This window comes from Microcebus murinus, chromosome 1, assembly GCF_040939455.1.
Source record: "Microcebus murinus isolate Inina chromosome 1, M.murinus_Inina_mat1.0, whole genome shotgun sequence".
Classification (NCBI taxonomy): Eukaryota; Metazoa; Chordata; class Mammalia; order Primates; family Cheirogaleidae; genus Microcebus; species Microcebus murinus.
In genome coordinates, this window is record NC_134104.1 from 148,117,355 (window position 1) to 148,139,621 (window position 22,267).

The following is a 22,267-nucleotide window of genomic DNA, read 5'->3' on the forward strand; positions in this document are numbered from 1 at the left end:
TATGAGGCTTGCAAAACCTGACAGAAGCAATAATCTTCAGAGGCCTAGTATCCATAAAACATAAAGAATTCCATGAGAAAAGGCCAACTCAAGAGAATACCTGAACACACACTTTACAAAACAGTATGGGTATAGCCAAATAGTCAATACACAGGTGAAAGCCACTCAGACTCATTAATAGTCCTGGTAAAAAAACAATTCACTCCTTATCCATTAAAAAGTCTAAAATAACAAGAGTTAGGAAGGGTGGCAAGCATCAGGTACTGCCCTGCTGATGTGAACATAAACCGGTAGGTTTCACCTCTTTGGAAAACACTATGGCATTTTCTAGATAAACTAAGTTTACATATACCCAATAATCACTAATTCTGTTCTTGAGAGTGTGAGAGAGAGAGAGAGAGAGAGAGAGAGAGAGAGAGAGAGAGAGAGAGAGAGAGAGAGAGAGAGAGAGAGAGAGAGAGAGAGAGAGAGAGAATACTAGAAATACATAAACAGTAATATGCATAGAAATATTGCCTATAAAACTAGAAACAACCTAATGTCTATCAAAAGCAAATAAAGGTACTATGATTATTCACACACACATATTCATACAGTGGGATACTATACATTGATGAAATATTAAACAACATGGATGACTTATAAATACTAAACAAAAAAAGTAAGTCACAAATAAATGTATTCTGTAATGTTAAAGACTCAAAGTAGGCAAACCAATCTATATTGTTTAGGAATGCATACAAAGGCCTATACAGAAATGCACAGGAATGATTGCTATCACAGTCCAGGTGGTGGTCACCTCTGAGGGTAAATCACTGAGTGGTAATTTCCTGAGTGCTTGCTTTATAACTACCTGTTAAGCTACATACACTTTAATACACTTTTGTGTATTTTACTTTACAATATATAAAACAAAAATAAGAAAACAACCATAAAGAATGGGTAGAAATTTCCTTCTCTCAAAAAATCATCATCCCTTCTCTTGGGACATGTGTCTTTAGAGCCATGAGCTCCCATGGAAGAAGTCAGGACTCCCTGAAGTCACTCTGTTAGCGGACCACCTAGAGATGGAGAGAAATGCCCCAGAAGCCTTCAGATGATTCCAGCCCTAGGCATCACCTGACCCGAACCACATGAAAGACCTGGCCTGAGTGAAAACTGACTTGCTGAGCTCAGTCAACGCTGGGAACCATGAAAGAGAATACCAAAATGATTGCTATTGTTGCAAAAATTATTCCTACCTGTAAAATCACATTTAAAATTATTTGTGGGACAGGAATGGAACGGCTCTGGAATTGACAGCAAATAATCAGAGTAAAATCCAAATTCATTGCCATCGCCAAGAGCGCCCCATGGTCTGCTACTCCCTCCAGCTCCATCTGTCCACCCTGATCTCCTGAAAGACTGCTCCGCAACAGCTGCATCATCAACCACTTCAGGAGTCCCTGAGCAAACTCACTCCTTACTGTTTTTGTACTTCCTACTCCCTCTGCCTAGAAAGCTCTCTCCCCAGGTATGTCAGGTGTCTGCCTGACATCTCATTATTAAAGAGGTAAAAATCTTCTATACAACACGTCACCACCACTTACCCATTCATACCCTGATGTTTTTTCTTCATAGCACTTACTACTATCTGATATATATTTATTTGACTATTTGTTACTGCCTACCTCCCTACTTAAATTGAAGGCTCCTTGGGAGCAGGTACTTCATTTTGTTCACTTCTATCTTTCCCCTTTACCTATAGTAGTACCTAGTATATGATAACGCAAGACAATCAGTAAATATTGAATGATCACTTAAAGATAATTGAATATGAATAGAACTAACTTGAAGCCTTGGTTTAAACATTAAATCAGATACAAAAAAAAATTTTAAGGAAAAGTCACTGAACTTTATATTACTGTTTTCCATCTTTCTTATAACTCTACACTTCCTTCTTGGAGCTAAAATAAGAAAAATGGAGAGTTCAATATCAGAATTCTGATATTTCCCAATTATCTTTTAATAACGTTCTCTAATACAGGAAGTCGAACACAACTAAACAAGCCCTAAAATTTCAGATATATAAACGCTTCATACTTTGAAACACCAACACTTTTGTCCCACCATTACCATCATTGAAGCAAATGCAATCTCATTGAAATGTTAAGAAATTTTAAAAAATCAATAAGAGAATAAAATTTTAAGAAAAAATTTTTAAGTAAATGAAAACTAGAAAAGCAGGGTATCTATAAAGGGATTGTGAAAAAACATGGACAAAAGAGACACTTGTATGGACTGTTTACTTTTTTGAAGGCTGGGTAGCTGGTAGTAATACCATCTTAACATCGTAACATTTAGGGACTTGCACAGTCTTCTAAATGTTATTCCATAAAAATGTTAAGAATGGCCAGGCGTGGTGGCTCACGCCTGTAATCCTAGCACTCTGGAAGGCCGAGGCGGGAGGATCACTCAAGGTCAGGAGTTCAAAACCAGCCTGAGCAAGAGCGAGACCCCGTCTCTACTATAAATAGAAAGAAATTAATTGGCCAACTAATATATATAGAGAAAAAATTAGCCGGGCATGGTGGCACATGCCTGTAGTCCCAGCTACTCGGGAGGCTGAGGCAGGAGGATCACCTGAGCCCAGGAGTTTGAGGTTGCTGTGAGCTAGGCCACGCCACGGCACTCACTCTAGCCTGGGCAACAAAGCGAGACTCTGTCTCAAAAAAAAAAAAAAAAAAAAAAAATGTTAAGTATGTTAACTAGAATCTAAAGTTCCAAATAAAGTCATTTACATCTGATTTTAACAGTAATTGCTACTTAGGAAACAAAGATGTATACTTTTCTAGCATTGTGAACCTATATCTATAGGTTCTAAACCTAAATCTATAAACATTCTATAAATTAAAAATTTTTAATATGCATACAATAAAAACCCAAATCAGAACTAAGCTAATTCCAAGATGTCACAAGCCAAGGAAGATACTATTTAAGTGAAGGATTCAATGCAAAAAAGAGAGCTAAGACTGTGTGTGTGTGTGTGTGTGTGTGTGTGTGTGTGTGTGTGTGTGTGTGTGTGTGTGGTGTGTGGGTGTACATATGTATGTACATGGTGGGTAAGGAGTGGAGGAGAATAATGTGAGGAGACAAATTCCAGAATTTAGATCTACAATGGTATCTATGTGACTACGAAGGTGTCAAAAATTAATTTTTCTTTACTTCATAATTAACTTCTAAATTCGATACTTTCATTCATGATCATTATAGTCAGTCCCCAACTCACGAGAGACTGCTGTCTAAAATTCTGCCTGTAGGGTTAGTTTTTTGAAATTTGAAAAACATTTTCATATCAAAATCTCTCCTGGGTTATGTCTCCGATGCCCATGTAATTTGTTATCGGTCAAAAATCGGTCACTATTGTTTGGGTCAAATGCTAAATGAGACAGGAGGCCAGAACAGGCAGAAGCTGAGGCTCAGGCCCACAGCTTCCCTGTACCAAATCATCAGTGCTTCAGTAGGGGGCAGGGGCAGGAGATGGGAACGCCACCTGCTGGTGACACCCGATACTGCTCCTCACACCACAATCTCAGTTCTCCTCCTACCTGGCTCCTCTTCTAGGGGCCTTTCTGCAAATAGGAAAGGAGGGAGGTTTTCTTCTCTCTAAAGTCAGCACCCAGATCATCTAAGGATCCCTTAAAGGCACAGGTTCTCAAATGGGGGCAATTTTGCCACCCAGAGGATATATGTCAATGTGTAGAGAACAATTGGTTGTCACAACTGAAGGGAGATGGAGCAGGTGCTAGAAGCCAGGGATGCTGCTAAACATCCCACAATGCACAGGACAGTCCCCCACAACAAAGAATTGTCCATCCCAAAATGCCCTTAGTGCCAAAGTTGAAATATCCTGCTCTAAGGGTTTGTACTATGGATTATAACAAATATTCAGGCAAGAAGAAGTAGGCTGGGGGAAAGGTATGAACCTGAGGGGAAACAGAATAATGAACAAAGAAAAATCCCAAGGAAGGAAGTTAACACAGAGGGAAGGAATTTCCCATGTTCATCCTGCCAGGGAGGGGGTGGCTTTTCTGAGTGGTTTTTTTCATATGAGAAACACATATGAGTCAAGCATATGTAAACTAGGTCTCCTTTATAAAGAATTACCAAATAAACGAAAAACAGCTTTTTTCAAAGCTGCCAGAACTGACCGTAGAGCGATAGTCTTTCAATAAAATAGGATACTGTATTATTGCTTCAAAAGCTGACAACGTAATCTTGATAAATTCTTCTGATGCCAATAGCCCTAGAAATAGAGTCAATTATTATAAATGTTATTATTAATATTACTGTGTTCTAAATCACAACATCAAAGTACCTTAAATAAAGACATAAAACAGCCCATGGTCTACTCACCTATGGCTCCATCTATGTTAGTTTCTCCTGAATCTACTGATTTAATATGACTCTGGAAAGAATAAAATTTTTAATAAATAGAGGTTTCAAAATAATTCTGAAATAAAATATAGGTAATTAGTGTTTTGCCCAAAAGTACACCTACTGTTCTTAATGAAATAACTTATAGAAGGCATACTCAACATATATTATAGATAGATATAGATTATAGTTTTAAAATATGATTATATTAAATGCTATACATAAATTATAAACTATAATCATTTTAAAATATACAAATCACTATCAATGACATTTAGAGTTAGAATAGATTCAATAGTAATATAAACACCTGCAAAAGTGACAATACAACTGATACATAACCATTTCCAGTAACATGCCACACTTACTTCTCTCACTACCTTGGAAATTAGTGACAATGGCACCTAGTCAGGCAAAATAGTCACCTCAATGGAAGATGAAGTCTTATTAATAGCTACCCTGAGTACAAACTGCATCAACACACAGCAGTTTGATTCTCACGGCCTGTCTTCAAATTTCGCCACTCTTTTTAGTTCCTTCTAGACACCTCCTACCGCAACCTCCTATCCATGCTCCCATGCACCATGCTCTTGCTTCCTTTGCAGGAAGACCTCCAGTGCCGTTCGGGACGCAGGCCTGAGCAGTTCGACTGTGAGCTCTCTGAGGACTCAGCTCCCTGGGTGAATGACCTTCCCTATCCCTGGCTAAATACTCCAGACAGAACAGCTGCTCATGAACATGATCTCAGTGAAACAATCATTGCCGTGGCTATACTAGGCAGAACACCCACATTACTAATTTGCAGAGACACTGCAACAGAGTTCTTGCCCTTAGGCTCACAAAATAATACATATATAATATTTTATATATGATAAAAAAATGGCAAATAAAACATAAAATGACCCCAGAACTAAAAATAAGCATAAGCAATTAGCCCAGAGTAGAAATTGGTCTACTATTCTCCAAAGGTTTTTCTTAAAATATTTGAGAAATATAAAATATATGTAACATATGCAAAAGAATTTATGTATATATTTTGTTATGAAGAACAAAGAAAACTCTTAAAGCCACCAGTCAAGTTAAGAACTAAGACCTTCCAAATTGCTTGCATAGATTCTTCCATTCCATCTGCCTGCCTCTCCCCTAGACATAACTACTATCATGAATTTATTATTTCTTTGGTTTTCATGAATAGTTTTAACACATATACATGTGTTCTCAAATAGTTTACTGTGTATTTTTGAGCCTTACTGAAATCATCAAACTATACACAGTTCATACAAATGGGACAGTATGTAGCCATTAAAATGTTCAGAAAACATAAGACCTAAAACTATTAAGTCATTAAACATGAAATGTCCAATTTCGAATCCAAGTGTAGTTTCTTACATCTCAAACAAGAAGCAGTACAATTAATCAAAGTACACACATAAACTATAGACACAGTTTTGCCATCTTAAGGGTAGCTTATTTATGCCAGTGGTGAAGAAGCCTGGGGAGCAAGTGGCTGTGAAATTGAGAAAGGCATTTTTCATAGCCTGTTGAGAATTAAATATTTTTCCTCTCAATAAGTGGTTCAAAGCCTGGAAGAAGTGGTAGTCAGTTGGCACAAGGTCTGGTGAATACAGTAGATGACAGACAGTTTCTAAGTCCAGCTTCTGTAGTTTGAGCAGCATTGTTTCTGCGACATGTGGTCATGCGTTGTCTTGCAAAAAGATTGGCCTCTCTCTGTTGATCAATCTTGGCTGCTAAATCGCAGGCATTCTCATCATTTTGTCCAATTGGTTGCAGTACACATCCACTGTAATAGACTGACCAGGTTTCATGAAGCTATAGCAGATAATACCAGCATGGGACCACCAAACAGATACCACTAGCTTTTTTTGATGAATATTCAGATTTGGGCTGTTTCGCCACTTCATCTTTATCCAACCATTGTACCGAACACTTGTGATTGTCAAAAAGAATCTATTTTTCATCACACATAACAATACACTGTAGAAATGCTTCACCTTTATGCCATGACAGCAAAAAAAAAAAAAAAAAAAAAAAAAAAGCAAGCTTCGAGATGATTTCTCTTTTGACACTTGTTTAATTCATGTGGAACCCATCTATCCAGCTTCTTGACCTTGCTGATTTTTTTTCAAACAGTCCAATATTTTTGGAATAGTAATGTCAAACCTTGCTGCTAATTTACGTGTAGCTTGAGATGGATTCACTTCTACTGATTATCATCCACCTTTCAGCTCATCATTATGGACCTTGGTCTCAGGTCACCCACATGGCTCGTGGTCAAGATTAAAATCAACAGAGTGGAACTTCTCAAACCATGGACCCACTGTATGTTCATTAGTCACATCCTTCCCAAAAATGTCATTGATATTTCGAGCTGTCTGTGCTGCACAGACACAACATTCCACAACAGAACTCATATGAATTTTTGACTTATTCATGGTTTCACAAAAATTGTTCTAAAAAATTTGCAAGATAATCACAATCCAAAACAAGTGTTTGAAAGATTAAGGATGCTCTTCCACAATAAAAAATAAAACAAGAAGTGTCAAAGTGAAATGTCAGAGATATCAACTGTCACACTTAGTACTTAAGGAAATCAGACATTTCCTACTTAATAACCTATATAAAAACAACTAAATAAAAAGCAAAAACAATAAAACAATAAACAATAAAACAATAAAAAACAAAAATAGACAAATGGGATTACATAATACTAAAAAGCTTCTGCATAGCCAAGGAAACAATCAACAGAGTAAAGAGACAGCATACAGAATGGGTGAAAATATCTGCAAACCAAAATATATAAGAAACTCAAACAACTCAATAATAAGGAAGCAGATAACTTGATTATAAAAATGGTCAAAGGATCTGAATAGACATTATTTAAAAGAAGATAAATGGTCAAAAAGTATATGAAAAAAATGCTCAACATCACTAACCAGGGAATTTCAAATTTAAAGTACAATGAGTTATCACCTCACACCTGTTAGAATGGCTACTATCAAAAAGGAAAGAAGGTAAGTGCTGGCAAGGATGTGGAGAAAACAGAACACTTGCACACTGCTTGTGGCAATGTAAATCAGTGCAGCCATTATGGAAAACAGCTTGGAGGTTCCTTAAAATATTAAAAATGGAGCCACTATATGATTTAGCAATCCCACCACTGGGTGTATATCCAAAAGAAATAAAATCAGTATGTGGAAGAGATATCTGCACTCCCACATTTCCTGCAGGACCATTCACAATAGCCAAGATAAGGAATCACCCAAATGGCCATCAACAGATGAATAGATAATGAAAATGTGGTAGATACACACAATGGAATACTATTCAGCCTTTAAAAAAGAAGAAAACAATCTTGCATCACGTGACAACATGGATTAAGCTGGAGGATAGTATATTTAGTGAAATACACCAGGCACAGAAAGACAATTACATGAAGCTAATAAAACTGAACTTAGTAGAGAGGAGAATGAGGGTTACCAGGAAGATTTAATGTACAACAGGGTGAATACAGTTAATAACAAAAGTGTTGCATTCTTGAAAATTACTAAGAGGGTAGATTACAAAGTATTCTCACCACAAAAAAATGGTAAGTATGTGAAGTAATGGGTATGTAAATTAGCTCAATTTAGCCATTACATATGACACATATTCCAAAACAGTATGTTGTATTTAATAAACATATATAATTTTTGTCAATTAAAAAATGTTTTATCACAACTAATGGATGTGGTGAGCATTGTTGGGGGGAAGGGCATGTCTCAAATCATGGCTGGGATGTGGCAAAGTCATAACATGTAACCAAAATGTTTGTACCTCTATAATTTCCTAAAATGAAAAAAAATGTTTTAAAAAAGAATTTTTCAAAGATATGTGAAAATACTTGATATGTCATGTAAATTTTAAAAAGGTAGAATATAAATCTATATGGATACAGCATGGTCTCAAGCACATATTATCTGCATATGTCACATATGTTATACATAAATAATTTTCTCTAGATACAAATGCATATATATGAATAGAAAACATTATAAAGAAGCAACAATATTAACAATGGTTATCTCCTAGTGTGGAGTTATAGGTAGTTTTATTTTCTTCAACTTTCATTATAATTTTCCAAATTTTATTTAATAAGCATGCATTTTTATAATTTAAATAAGCAAGCATAAATTACCTTTAAAGAAAAAAATCTTAAAACAAAGACATTTATTATCTAGATTAGAAAGAAAATAAAAAACCTAGAAAATGCAAGCTCTTTGAAAACTGAAAATACATGATACCCTAAATTCTCTTTTTTGGTCTATGAATAAGCAAACAAGAAAGACTAAAAAACAAATAATGGAGTTAATTTTAAAAAGAGGCAATGTATACTTTTCATAATAATTTGGTGAAAATAGTTTCACAAAATTCCAAAATAGGCACATAACTTTTATGGAATAAATTATGGATTTGATGCTAAATAATAAATTGAGAGAGAGAGAGAGAGAGAGAGAGAGAGAGAGAGAATATGAATGTCTTTTGACTTAACCAAATCTACTTAAATGTCTGTGGATTACTAAATCAAGAAAAGAAGGCACAGAACAGTATATATACAATGATGCTTTTTGTGTAATTCTTTTAAAAATAATATAGATAGGCCAGGCGCAGTGGCTCACACCTGTAATCCTAGCACTCTTGGAGGCCAAGGTGGGATCATTTGAGCTCAGGAGTTCGAGACCAGCCTGAGCAAGAGCGAGACCCTGTCTCTACTAAAAATAGAAAGAAATTAATTGGCCAACTAAAAGTGTATAGAAAAAATTAGCCAGGCATAGTGGGGCATGTCTGTAGTCCCAGCTACTCGGGAGGCTGAGGCAGGAGGATTGCTTGAACCTAGGAGTTTGCGGTTGCTGTGAGCTAGGCTGACACCATGGCACTCTAGCCCAGGCAACAGAGTGAGACTCTGTCTCAAAAAAAAAAATATATATATATATATATGTGTGTGTGTGTGTGTGTGTGTGTGTGTGTGTGTGTGTGTGTGTGTGTGTGTGTGTGTAAAAATACACAAATGCTGATGATATAAACAATAATTTTTGAGGAAGAGATCACAGGAAAGAAGGAGCACTGGTTCCTTTTGGAACCTGAGACGACAGGTATGCTTCACTTTGCATTTTCTGCCTTTGTCCTGTTGGGATTTTCTAACCACTCACATGTATTACCTTTCTCTCTCTTTTTTTTTTTATATCAACAAAGGTTATCTAAATGGTGAAATTATGGGGTTCTTTTAACTTCTTTTCTTCCTATACTTCCCCTATTTAATTTTGAAAAAAAAATCCCTGCTGAATATTTCACTGGTTTACCAATTTCAATGTCTTTTGATATATTTCTTCTTCATTCTCAGTGTAATAGGAAGTAATAAGGTGAGAGTGAGGATGGGGTAGGAGGCATTGGAGATTTAAAGAGAAAGGGGGCATATAAATAGTCATCTATGTGAGTATGGAGGTCTACCAACTAGGAAAATAAACTAGGTGTAAGTCTACAGAGTGAGCAGTCATGTACTCTAAGTGAGACCTATTTCTTTCACTATGTTTTTCTCAAGCCATACTTACACACTAAAAGCAGAGGCAAGGGAGGTAGAGACTTGAATTTCACCAGCATTAGGATTTGCCAGAGGAAGACAATGAAGGGAGAGAGAGGAGAGGGAGTCTGGGTCTACACCAGGCGGCAACTGCAGCTGGACCAGGCACTCTACGTGGAGTAGACAGAAAGTGGAGAAGCTGGGCCTGGGAGGGCAGGACGGTAGGCAGGAACTGGGAAGAACAATTTAAGTCTCAGAGGAGCTGAAGGGCTGTGGGAGTTGGGGCAGAGATCTGAAAATGAGGGATGGTGGCCAGACAAGGCAATGCTAACAATGAAATCAAGAGTCTGGCCACGGGGGCAGGCGGCTGGGGGGCAGACAAGACAAGCTCGTGGGGAGAGAGGCAGCTGAGGAGCTGAGAGGGAGATCGAATTCTCCAGAAATGACGGCAGGAGCAGCAAGGAGAGGCTCACAGTGAGCCCAGTGCTGAAAACAAGTTGAGAAATTGTGGGGGCGCCTCGATGGCCCTTCGGCAGCGTCTCAGTGGCACAACAAGAAAAGAGTTTTCCGCCCCCCTTCGTGTGAAGTAGGGTGAGGCAATTAGCGAACAGCACACATCTGTTTATACTCATACCTCCGGTTATCTCTTGGGTTGTGAAGAAAGGCAAAAGGGAGGTGGGATGCACAGGGATCGCGCAGAATTCAAAGAAAATTAATCACTTCAAAGGTCAGCTCATGGCCAGCGCGTAATTAGTTTGTGCCTTGCTAAGGCCCTTTGGGGGGGGGATAAAAGGCACCCCGCAATTCAGGTCGGGGTCCTTGCCTGCGAGAGTGGCCACTGCGTTGGTGCTCTGGGGCTTGGACCCTGGGTAGCCAGAAAATAAACCTCCTCTTGTGTGATTGCATCCTCTATGTCTCTGCTTCTCTGTCCGGTGGGGCTGTGGAAGGTCAGTCCCTAACAAAATGAGGAGCAACAACCCAGAAATCTGCAGGTGACCACAACACGGGGACTAGTGCGGGGCATCTTGAGACAGCACGAGCTTCAAAGCTGGGAGTTCCAGCAGGGGAGGAAAAAGAATGGACGCCCTCCCCACGGGTAGGCCCACTGGCTGGAGGGGCATGGGGCAGAAAACAGCCCCAACTAGAGGGCAGGAAGGACAGCAGGTGGCCAGTGCTCTCCGGTATCATTCAGTACTCCCGCAGAGAAGCTAAAACGAGCTCCTGCAGCAAACTGGGGATATGAATCCATGGTCTGTTCAACGGGGAAAAATCTCATAACAAGATCATCTGTGTGGCAAAAAATAAGTACACAGTATCTTATTTTTAAAAATACAAGAGTGCACTATCTCTGCTTCATGTATGACTTCATGTATGACTGAAGCCTAAAGCAGTAAAATCTCTCCCCTATAATAAAAATCCGCAGAGAGCAAGAAGTATGTCTGCTCTGTAATTTTTTTGTAGCAAACTATAACCACCACAAAGCCATCATTCTTTTATAAACTAATGGGGCCAGAACTTAAATACAGCAAAGTCTTCTTCCTCAGCTCATTAATCAAGAGCACTTTCAAAAGGACACGAGAAATACAGTGAGCATTAGGTTAATACACGTGAGTTCCCTAACGTATTTCCTTAATGTCATTACTGTCTGTTTCCCAGCCCCATTCAGTGGAGCCCAATTCTTTTGAAATACCAAAAGAAACATGCTATTCACCACAGAATTTCCCTACAGCACGTCCTTGACTTGACTGCCAAAACCTGGAGAGGGAGCCAGGTGTGAGGATGACAGGCTGCTCCTGTGAATAAGGAGTGACAACAGCCATTATCAGCTGGGTTGTCCTCTTTTGCCAGGAGCCTTTCAAAGCTTGATAATGGTTCAAAAGTTCTCTGCTGAACTGTTTCCAAACACTAGTTTCTTTAAAATATAACAAGGCTAAAACTTCAGTTTACTTGGGGGGAAAAAAAGGTTTACAAAAAAATTGATTCCTAACTCATGCCTCCATATATAAGTAATATCCTGAATTTTTCTACCAAAAACAAAAATGTGCATAGGTCAAACAGGCCAGTGGGAAGCACAATTCCAATGCCCTCTCCAGCCTGCTCCTTTAAGACCCTTTAACGAGCAGAGATCAGACCAACCCTGGTCCATCATTTCCACGCTCACCCCAAGGCAGGCCAGCCCCTAGAGATTTGCTCTAGCAGAGGCCCAAGAAGTTCTTGGCAGCAACTTGTCACTCCCGGACATAGCTACTAAAGGGAACTAAGTTTGAATGCCTCAAATTAAGGCATATTTTTTGAAATATAGAAGGATAGGTATCTCCCATAATACAGGAACTACTCTACCAGATAGATTTTGAAAAATAATGAAAATAATATCTCCAGATGGACCAATACATCTTTCAAAACACAATGCTCACCAAAAAAACACTCCTATGTGGGCAACAGATGAAAATCTATCTCTTAAAAAAATAAATAAACACAATGCTAAGCATGGGTAAATATGAATGGACTACTTCTTCAGGTCACCAGAACCGAAGCAACGCCATACTCTAGTTTCACACAATCGCTCTGCAGACGGAGCTACAGAACATTTGTAACTATGCTGCCCTGCCCCTTCCTCACCAAAAAAGAGACCCTGAAATAACCTTTGCTAAAGCAGAAAACTTAAGAGACTTTAATATGCTAATCTGCACCGTAAGTTTCTAAGGGGCTGTGTAGGATGTTGGATGAGTTGACTACGCCTCATGGCGTCAGTGGGGCACTGGAAGTTGAATAAAATTTTTGGAATCCTCTGGAAATACTATGAACTGACTCAAGGAAGCAACATCCAACTCCCAATAATTCATAATAATGCATACAAGAACAGTAGAGATAACTAAATCCAGACCCCGAATTTTATTCGGTAATTCTCTCCCTTTGCTAGCATTTTATCAGTGCCATCAACACTGAGTATAAGGAAAGGTGAACACACAACTCAGGCCAACAAACAAATACAATAAGAAAAATAATGAAAGAATTCCGGCACTAACCACGATGTAAACTAGGAAAATAGCCTGAACACAGCAAAAAGACCTCTGTTTTATTTGTCAAAGTCTCTCTACTTGGGTGAGATTATCAGTGAAAAAAATGCTAAAGATATTTGCAATGTCATAAAGATCTTTAAACCAGGCAAGTTATTTTCCATTCTCTAAAAGTGCCTACACTGAGGAGACCCTGCAGAACATCCAACACTTGCAAAGAGTACTCCTGCTCCCGGGCCTTTCCTCAGTGTGGCCTCCTCCCTTCTCTGAACACAGTCTTGCAATGAGCAGATGAGTTCTCCCTAACAGAGAGATATAACTCCTGAAAGTCCATGAAGACTTTTATGTTGGAGACAGTTGGTAGTTTCTTGAAAACCTAAAGCATGCCCAGTTAATGTAGGCAGGAAAAAGGACTACGCACAAAAAGAAATTAATAAGAGAAAGAACACAGGACAATTATACCTATTCCAAACACTCACTGTGCCAAAATAGTCCAAGGTGGGCTACCAGGGCAAAATTACCATTTTCAGGCATGATATGTCAGTGCAATGGGATTATAAAAATAGAATTATAGTCATGCTAAAATGATGCCAATATTGTACTTAAAATCGATAAAAAGTAAACTAAAGATGATCATTGATGAAAATTCTAATATTTTCCAAATTCACAAATGTGCTACGAAAATTATCTATTTTCCAGAATTAAGACAGTAGAATGATAAAGCTTTGAAAGTGAGCACAAAAAAGGACTCCCCTACTGCATTACACAAACACACGGCTTCCCGTCAACGACCTCCACTCAATATTTGTATTTACTTAAAATCATCACACTGCACCCTATGATGAACCTTCTAGGAAAACACAATCTCACTTGTGGGTGGAACAAACTAACAATAAAATTGAGAGGTCTACTTCATTTCAACTAGATACCTCTATGGCATTTTGAAAATCTCAGTTCAGTTTATTATTAATATCAAAGTGAGACTCGAGACGCTACGTGACAAATGTCTTAGCTTTCCCTTTGTACAGCTCATGTTATCCACGATACATACTGTAACTTCTACAGGCAACGGGAAAAGGAAACATAATTCATGAACCACAATCTAAACAAAAAGACAATTTTTGTGAACAACAACTGAAGTCAAAGATAGTACAATGATTTGTTTTTCATTTCTATTCATACCTGCATCATCCTGATTAAAGAAAAGGCTAAACTGAGCTTAATGTAGAGAAATGCCATCATAGAAAGAGGCACTGCACATGACAGGACAATGTAATCCAAAGTAAATAATGATGATAATACATTCCTAACATTCCATTTGCACCAGTTTTAGTATTCTAACTTTTTTCATGACGTTTAATACCAAAATCTATGAAAGCGTGTCTATGGACTTATTTACCCTATTTGGGTTGTCTGTGAACAAAATACATTATCAGGAGAGAATGTGATTTTTTTCCTCCAAATGTCAAATTTTATTACAGTCAACAGATAAAGATATAAAAAGGTCACTTCCCTAGAGACAAATAAATACCACTAGGACTTTTAAATTACCTCATTCTGACATCAAATTCCACAAACAGCAGAGACTGCCGCATTTTTATTAGAAACAAGAAAAATTTAGTGTTACTCACAAGAATAGTCCCGTAACTGAAAAGGAACTCCTCTGTTACAACTTGAGGTCGAAACACCTGCATGATGAGAGTTTCTATAGATTAAATACTGAAGGCCACGTACAATTTTAGTTCAAGAGAAAGAATTAAAACGTTTTGTCTGAGTGACGTCTCTTGGCTCCAGTTGTCAAAGAAGGGAGCCATGTTTACATCCTTTTGCCCCTAATACGACAGTACCTGTGAAGTGACGAGGTGAAGCACTATTGGCATAAGAGGGAGACACATCTTCAGTTGCTTCACTTGAACTGTCGACGGGTGTTTGCGGCCAGAAACGTTAGCCAAGGAGTTAAGAATGTCACCTGTGAAGCACAGCACAAAGAACGCACAGAGGTCAAAATCCACAAGTACTCAGGGTACCACCAGTCACTCAGTCACTGCTTGAATACTAAAATGGGACTTCTAAGGTAATGAACCTCCAAATAAAATAAGTGGGCAGAAGCTTTGTGACTTTATTCACAAGTTTTGACATTGCAACAGACACTTGTGGCTTCTGGGGGCAGAATATGATATTCTGCATATACACCATCAGTGATTTCAACCTCTCATCTAGAAATTAAATATAAAATTTATAAATGATTATGATAGAGTAGTGGTTTTAGAAATTTTTTCATAGTTTCCAAATTTCAACCTTGGACACTTATTACTTTTATAAACAGGAAAATTTGCTTAAAAATTGCAAGTGAACAAATTATAGATTGCAATTTTTAAAAAATAGACTAGGATGGAAGTAAAAAGAGATCAACTTCCCAAACTTTTCATTAGATGATAAATCCAATAACAAATAAAACTTGCTTTGTGGACACTAGAATCTTATCATCATATCCTAAAACAAGGTAAGTCTGGTAACGAGAAATTCAGCTACCAATTGACCAGATCATAGCCTTCAGGTTGGAGATTAAAAAAAAGGTTACAACCCAGCTGGGTGTAGTGTCTCACGCCTGTAATCCTAGCACATTGGAAGACTAAGGCAGAAGGACTGCTTGAGCCCAGGAGTTCAAGACCAGCCTAAACAACATAGCAAGACCCTGTCACTACAAAAAATAGAAAAATTAACTGGGAATGGTGGTGGCACGCGCCTGTAGTCCCAACTACTTGGGAGGCAGAGGATCACTTGATCCTGGGAGTTTGAGGTTATAGTCAGTCAGCTATAATGACACCACTGCACTCTAGCCTGGGCAACAGAGTGAGAACCTGTTTCAAGAAAATAAAAAAAATAAAAATTACAATTAAAAATATATATTTTTTAAAAAAACATGGAGAATAGTGATAACCAAAATAAATTTTGATATGCTCTACTTTTAGTCATTAACAGGTAAAAATAATCTCCTAAAGTATAGTAAAGAGTAAAAAATAACTGTCAGTCAGCCATGAGGATATTTTCATTACTTTAATACTCTGAACTTCTGAGTTTAAGTATACATTACTATAATAGCTTGGATCACATTTAACATTCTAGACATTTCTGGTTTATAGCTACATCTGCTGGAAAAGCATGGAATGGGATTTAAGCTACATTTATGTGCTCCTTAGAGTATTTTAATTTCTGCAAATAAATTTCTTTAGCTATAAAATCCTTTGCCAATAATTACTAGAATATGTTATCTTAAAGATAATTTTTCAAACAAAAGAAAATTTCAACTTTTAAACCAGTATCAAAATTCTTTAACATTAAACTCTAACATTTTACTTTTTTAAATGAAAATCTATGCATTTTAAAGCTTTTTAACAATAAATAAATCTGTGGTTCTAACTTGAAGGGAAATATTGTTCTTCAGATTTGGGCAGAAAGAAAAGTTCCCAAAATAATAGCGTTAACTCCGACTTTAAGCAATCAGAAAACTTTCCTTTTGTTTATTTTCTAAAATTGCCAGTTTACCTCAGATAATACTTCAGTGTAACTGTTAGCCTGCTCATTGGCTCAGTCATGTCACTACTGCAAAATAATTATAAAAACAGGTAAGACAAATGTAAATTTTGAAACTACATATTCATGAAAAAGTGTCTTTGCACTCGCCTTCAAGAACGGACAAGTAAGAATTTAAAAAGAGGTGACGCCTAAAAGCCAAGTCACAGAAAGGTTAGCCAGAAACAGGGCCTGAGGATGTGACACCAATTTACCCAGGATTCGTGGCAGTTCCTGCACGATGTGACGGATGAGAAGATCCAGGCATTTGGACAGGTATTCATTGCCACTTTGCTGCTCCTTGCCTGGAGTGGTCTTTCTGCTGTCTCTCTCGATGTACATCACCAGTCTACACACGGCAAAGTGCAAAGATTACCTCATGTGATAAAACAGTTGATAGCATCTGTCCGAAACTGCTGCCAAGGCACGTGTTTCCAGAGGGCACAGCCCCAATCACGTTGGCATTTAGATTTGTAGCAGCTTGTCAGGCACAGTCAATTTTCGCGGTAGAAAACTCAAAACGTTTATGCGGAAGGAAAATAAGGCAACTTTGAATCTCTCCACCGATGTACTACAAAATAATGCCCTGATTTCATCGCCCTTTGGCCAGTGGAAAGTAACCACATTCTCCAGATGATAAATGAAAGACAAACAAAGATGTCTGGACACAAGAGGGCTCTCGGTGTTTCAAAGATTCAAAGTAGAACCACAAATGGACTGCATTTTTGTTGATATTAAATTTGCTTGGGACCCCAGGCAATTCACACAAACTCAAATTCTTTCAGTAAATTGTGTGCATAACTCCAAAGAAAAGGTTTCATTTTAACACTGGTTATGTATACAGACACTATCTAAGCACCTAGAGTTTACATGTCACTCTGTCCACTAGTTTTATAATAACTACCTTTTTAAAGATAACTTAATTCTTCTTCAAACCACTGGCATTCATTAAACATTAAATTCTGAAACAACTGTTTCCAACCCAGAACTAGGGAGCACACTGGACCATTACCTTAGATATATAGGGTGTTGTTACAAAGTTTTGGGCTTTCTCTGTATTTTCTCCCCTTTGCTGGGCCCACTAGTCATTTTCCCAAATTCCCATTCCACTCAACTCCCTAAAAGGCAACAAAGTCCACTGATTTCATCATGCAAAAGCCCCTTGATCACCATCATTCATCTCTCCATGTCTGTTCCCAACCATCCCACCCAACTTTTACTTCTCAGAAAGAACTTCCCAATCAATTCCCATTGTAAACTGGAGAGAGAGAGTTTTGTACATAATACACACATACATATGATATAAAATACAGTGACATCTTGACACTTAGCATTTGTATGTCTCTCTCAATAGATTTATTTACACATTTGCCTTTCTGTTTATTACCATCTGGAGCCTTATTAGTGAATACATAAGGATAAACCCAAATCAGGAAGTTAGCCTTGATTCCTTATCAATCAGCTAGCATCCTCTGTTCTAGTCACTGATGATGGCCCTAGCCACACTCTAACAAATATATGACACTAGTTAGAATAAAAAGAGAATATTGATGGATCAGCATAAATGTATCAATACTACTTGAAAGTAACTCACAGCACGAAACTTTCTGATAATAAGTAAACCACTAAAAAGTAACACTCCCTCTATTTCATGATAAATGGACTCCAAAAACAGCAGCCATGTAAGTCGTGATGAACTGAATGGGGCTGACATGGAGACTCCAGGGACCTACAACATAACACACTATCACTATTGCCTGGAGCTTCCAAGAGAGTGGCAGTGATTCCAAGAGCCTTTTAATTAGTTGGCACCTGTTCCATCAGCCCAACTAAGGAGAGAGACCAGAAAAGACTAGAGACAATGGGAACTCATCTTCTCTTTCTGCTTCCCAAGATGGGTTGCCTGACATATTCCTACCTAGCCTCACCATGTGAAGGACAGCTTTTTCAAAATTAAACATGATGGCACTTCACTGCACCCACTCCAAGATAAGTATTTCAAACACCTCCTCTGACCACACCTGCTCTTATTCCAGTACTTCCACTATGACAGTTCCTCAGCTTCCTGAGAACTTACACTAATTGAATCCATGACATTTCCTCCCAATCCATCAGCCCTTTCTCCCACCCCCACCCCCCCACCCCCGCTTTCCTCCCGACTGAATTATACCAAACCAACTGTCATTTGATTACACTCTTGCTGCTCTTTCTTTTCTTTGCACCCATCTAGCCAAATGAACTCTGGATAAATCTGACAATCTACTTTATCTGACAATCTATTTTCTATACACCTGCAGAGAAGGATGCTAAAATTAGCTAAACAAGGGGCAGATACACACCACTATAAATGCAAAATAGCATTGAATGGCCCAGAACAGTACCAGCAATCCAACTACACTTCCTTCTCAACTTATTCCCACAGTCAATTTCCTAACTGTCTTCTCTTCAAGCACCTAACTTTCCATCCTCTCATGAGACTCTCAGCAAGTGACTATGCCTCCTATCGTACACAAAAAAATAGAAAGCATCTTAGAGAAATCCCTCTTCTCAATCCCCATTCATATCTGCGGTGCATCCCATTCTAGCGACATTTCCTCCTATTACAACAATGGATCTATCCCCCCTTCCATCTGTGCTTTGGATCTCATTCCCTTCTACCTTTCTCAGAACCTTAAAACTGCCAATAACTCATTCTCCTTTCATATGTTCATTCTCTCCCATTTAACACAACACTTTTCATGCTCTTCTAGCAACTGCCCTATTGTCTCTCTGTTCCTCTTCTCAGTTAAATCTCTTAAAAATAAATCTAAACATACCGTCTTCACTGTTCAACCTGTTCAACCTGCTTGTTCCTCAGTCCAGCATTCAGTCCTATCACTATGTCCAAGGTCACTGCCTAGCTCCATGACTTCAAATCCAATGGGCATGTGCCTGCCTTCACCTACCGTGACAAGTCAGCAACATTCAAAACTATTGCCACTCCTGTTCTTCTATCGTAACATCATACTTTCCTAGTTTTCTTCTCCAGTTTACCTGGCTGTCACTTCTCTATCTTGTGCTGATTCATGCTCCTAAATCCAGACACTGTGTTTATCAAGACATAGTTCTCGGCCCACTACTCTTTCCATCTATTTGACCCAGGCCATCTCAGCCCTAGCAATGATTTAAACTACCATCTATTTACACAGATGTCTTCCAATTACATATGTGAAGCCCAAACACAGTCTCTAAGCTATAAACCAATCTATTCAACTGCTGACTTGCCATCTGCTTTTGTCTGTCTCAAAGGCACTTCTACTCTATGTATCCAAAATAAACATCATCATCGCGCCAAACTTGGTTGTCTTCCAGAGTACAAACCAGAAATTTAAGAGAGTCATTCTTTTTTTTTTTTTTTTTGAGACAGAGTCTCACTTTGTTGCCTAGGCTAGGATGAGTGCTGTGGCGTCAGCCTAGCTCATAGCAACCTCAAACTCCTGGGCTCAAGCGATCCTTCTGCCTCAGCCTCCCAAAAAGAGGCATTCTTAACACCTCCCTTTCTCTCACTTCCTATATCAAGTCAATCATTCAATATTCCTCAAACCCTTACACTTCTCCACTCCCACCAAGTGAAAGCTACCATATTCCCTTCTCCAGGACTATTACAATAGCCTCTGAGCCTATCTGCTTCTACTCTGTCATTCTAATCCTTGTACACTCCACATCTAAACTAATCTTGTCCATCAAGTCACTCCCCTATTTAAAACCCTTCAGTGGTATCTCCATTGTACTTAATACGGCAGTTCTTAAAACTCCCTATCATAACCTACAAGGCCTGACCCCCAACTATCTCTCCAACTTCGTCTTGCTTTCTCTCCTTCCAGTCACACCATCCTTCTTTTAGTCCCTTAAAGGTAGTACCTCCCCCAGCAACAAGCTACTGCCTCTGTCTGGATGGCTCTCCTCTCCTTGCCAATAAATTCATATACATAATTCAGAATTCACCATAGTTTCCATGGACTTCCTTAAATTAAATCCCTCTATGGTACTGTCTCATAGCATGGCATACATTAAAGCCTTACCCAATTTTATAATACATTTTTATAATACATTTTTGATTGTTTGATAATGTTTGTCATCACAGTAAACTTAAAATTACCTAAAGGCAAGGACTACATCTGATTTTGTTCACCACATCCTTCCACTTCTGGGCACAGTTCCTGACATGAATTAAGTATTCAATAAATATTAGCTGAATGGGTAAATATTGCTGTTGAAACTAGTTAATTAAAGCAATTCCTTGGTTCTTATTATTCCCAAGGCCCTTCTCTTAATTCTACTGTTTGATGTGTGCTTGCTTGAAATTTATACTGCTAGATTATATAAGTAGTAAAAAGAACGAACGCTTAGAAAAAAATACCAGGAGCAAAATCAAAAGACAAATGGGAAAAATATTTCCAGTCCATATCACAAAAGGTTAATATTACATATGTACACACATATGCACACACATACACCTATCAGATGATGATTAAAAACAGACTAAACAAGAGAAAAAAATGAGCAAGAGATAGGAAAAAGCATAACACACAAAAGAAAATATAAATGGCTCAAGCAAAAAGATGTTCCACTTTGCTCATAATAAACGAAATATACATTAAAATGACATCTTTTTTACCCTTCACATGGCCAAAACTCAAAAAGTTTGATAACAAATACTGCCCAGAAACCCTGAGGATACTAATACTCTAGAACACTGCTGTTCAAAATGTAAGCTGGTACAAATCCATAAAGAGTAAGCTGGCAATTTCTTGAAAATTAAAAATCTAGTAATTCTACCTCTAGAAAGAAATTATTCTATAGATATACTTGTATACATATGACATATATTCATAGTCTGCTATTTATAACAAAAAAATTGGAGTTGGGAGTCTACCAAAAGCTGACTAGTTAAATAAAATATGGTACATCACTAGAATGCAGCTATCAAAAAAAGCAGCTCTTTATACACTTTATGAAAAAAACTATAAGATTTGTTAAGCACAAAAAGCAACAGTCAAAACAGGATACTTTTTATTTAAAAAGAGAAGAAAATAATCTATGTCCATACTTGCTTGGATAAAAAATCCAGAGGGACACATATGTAACTAATAATGTTGCTTAATTGTACATGATGGTATTCTGGAGCAATGAGGCATAGGTGAGAAATTTATCACTTTTTGAATTTTTTTGTTTTTTGAACCATGAGTATGCATTACCTACTCAACACTTTAATGTAAATGTTTTTAACACAGTAAGTAATATTGTTGTCTCACAAAGTCCCCTTTGTTTTACTTTCTTTGGGGTGATTCAGTGGCCAGTTACACAAGATACCCTACCAAATAATAAATGCTGAGTGCAAGGCAAACAGACAACCCCCTCTTTGTAAGATCTACACTTGCTCACAGTTTCAAGTGTCAGGCTGACTTCACGAAAGAAGTAAACCAACAACAGGACTACAGCAGCACCCCAAAACTTTATTCATGGTCTGTGTCTGTTACAGTTCCTAGATTCTTTCTTTCAGTAGGCTCAATCTTTTAACTTAACAATATTGTAACGCAGATGTCACCAAAATCTGGAAATAATTCCCAGCTCTAGCTTTCTAACAGTGTGATCTTGAACAAATTGCTTAAGCTCTTAGAAGCTTCAGTTTTCTAATTACAAAATG

At 37.9% G+C, this 22,267-nt stretch overlaps 1 protein-coding gene across 2 annotated transcripts in view; it reads right to left on the bottom strand.

The window, feature by feature from the left end:
- ULK4 (unc-51 like kinase 4) overlaps positions 1-22,267 on the bottom strand; it is a 541,908-nt gene that overhangs the window by 344,754 nt on the left and 174,887 nt on the right. For both annotated transcript variants that reach the window (XM_076006616.1, XM_020284578.2), the window contains exons 23-27: positions 16,797-16,930; positions 14,856-14,977; positions 14,640-14,696; positions 4,396-4,447; positions 4,191-4,285 (exon numbers count right to left, since the gene is read on the bottom strand). In XM_076006616.1, coding sequence (XP_075862731.1) covers positions 4,191-4,285; positions 4,396-4,447; positions 14,640-14,696; positions 14,856-14,977; positions 16,797-16,930 — 460 coding nt within the window. The remainder of the gene's footprint in view (positions 1-4,190; positions 4,286-4,395; positions 4,448-14,639; positions 14,697-14,855; positions 14,978-16,796; positions 16,931-22,267) is intronic.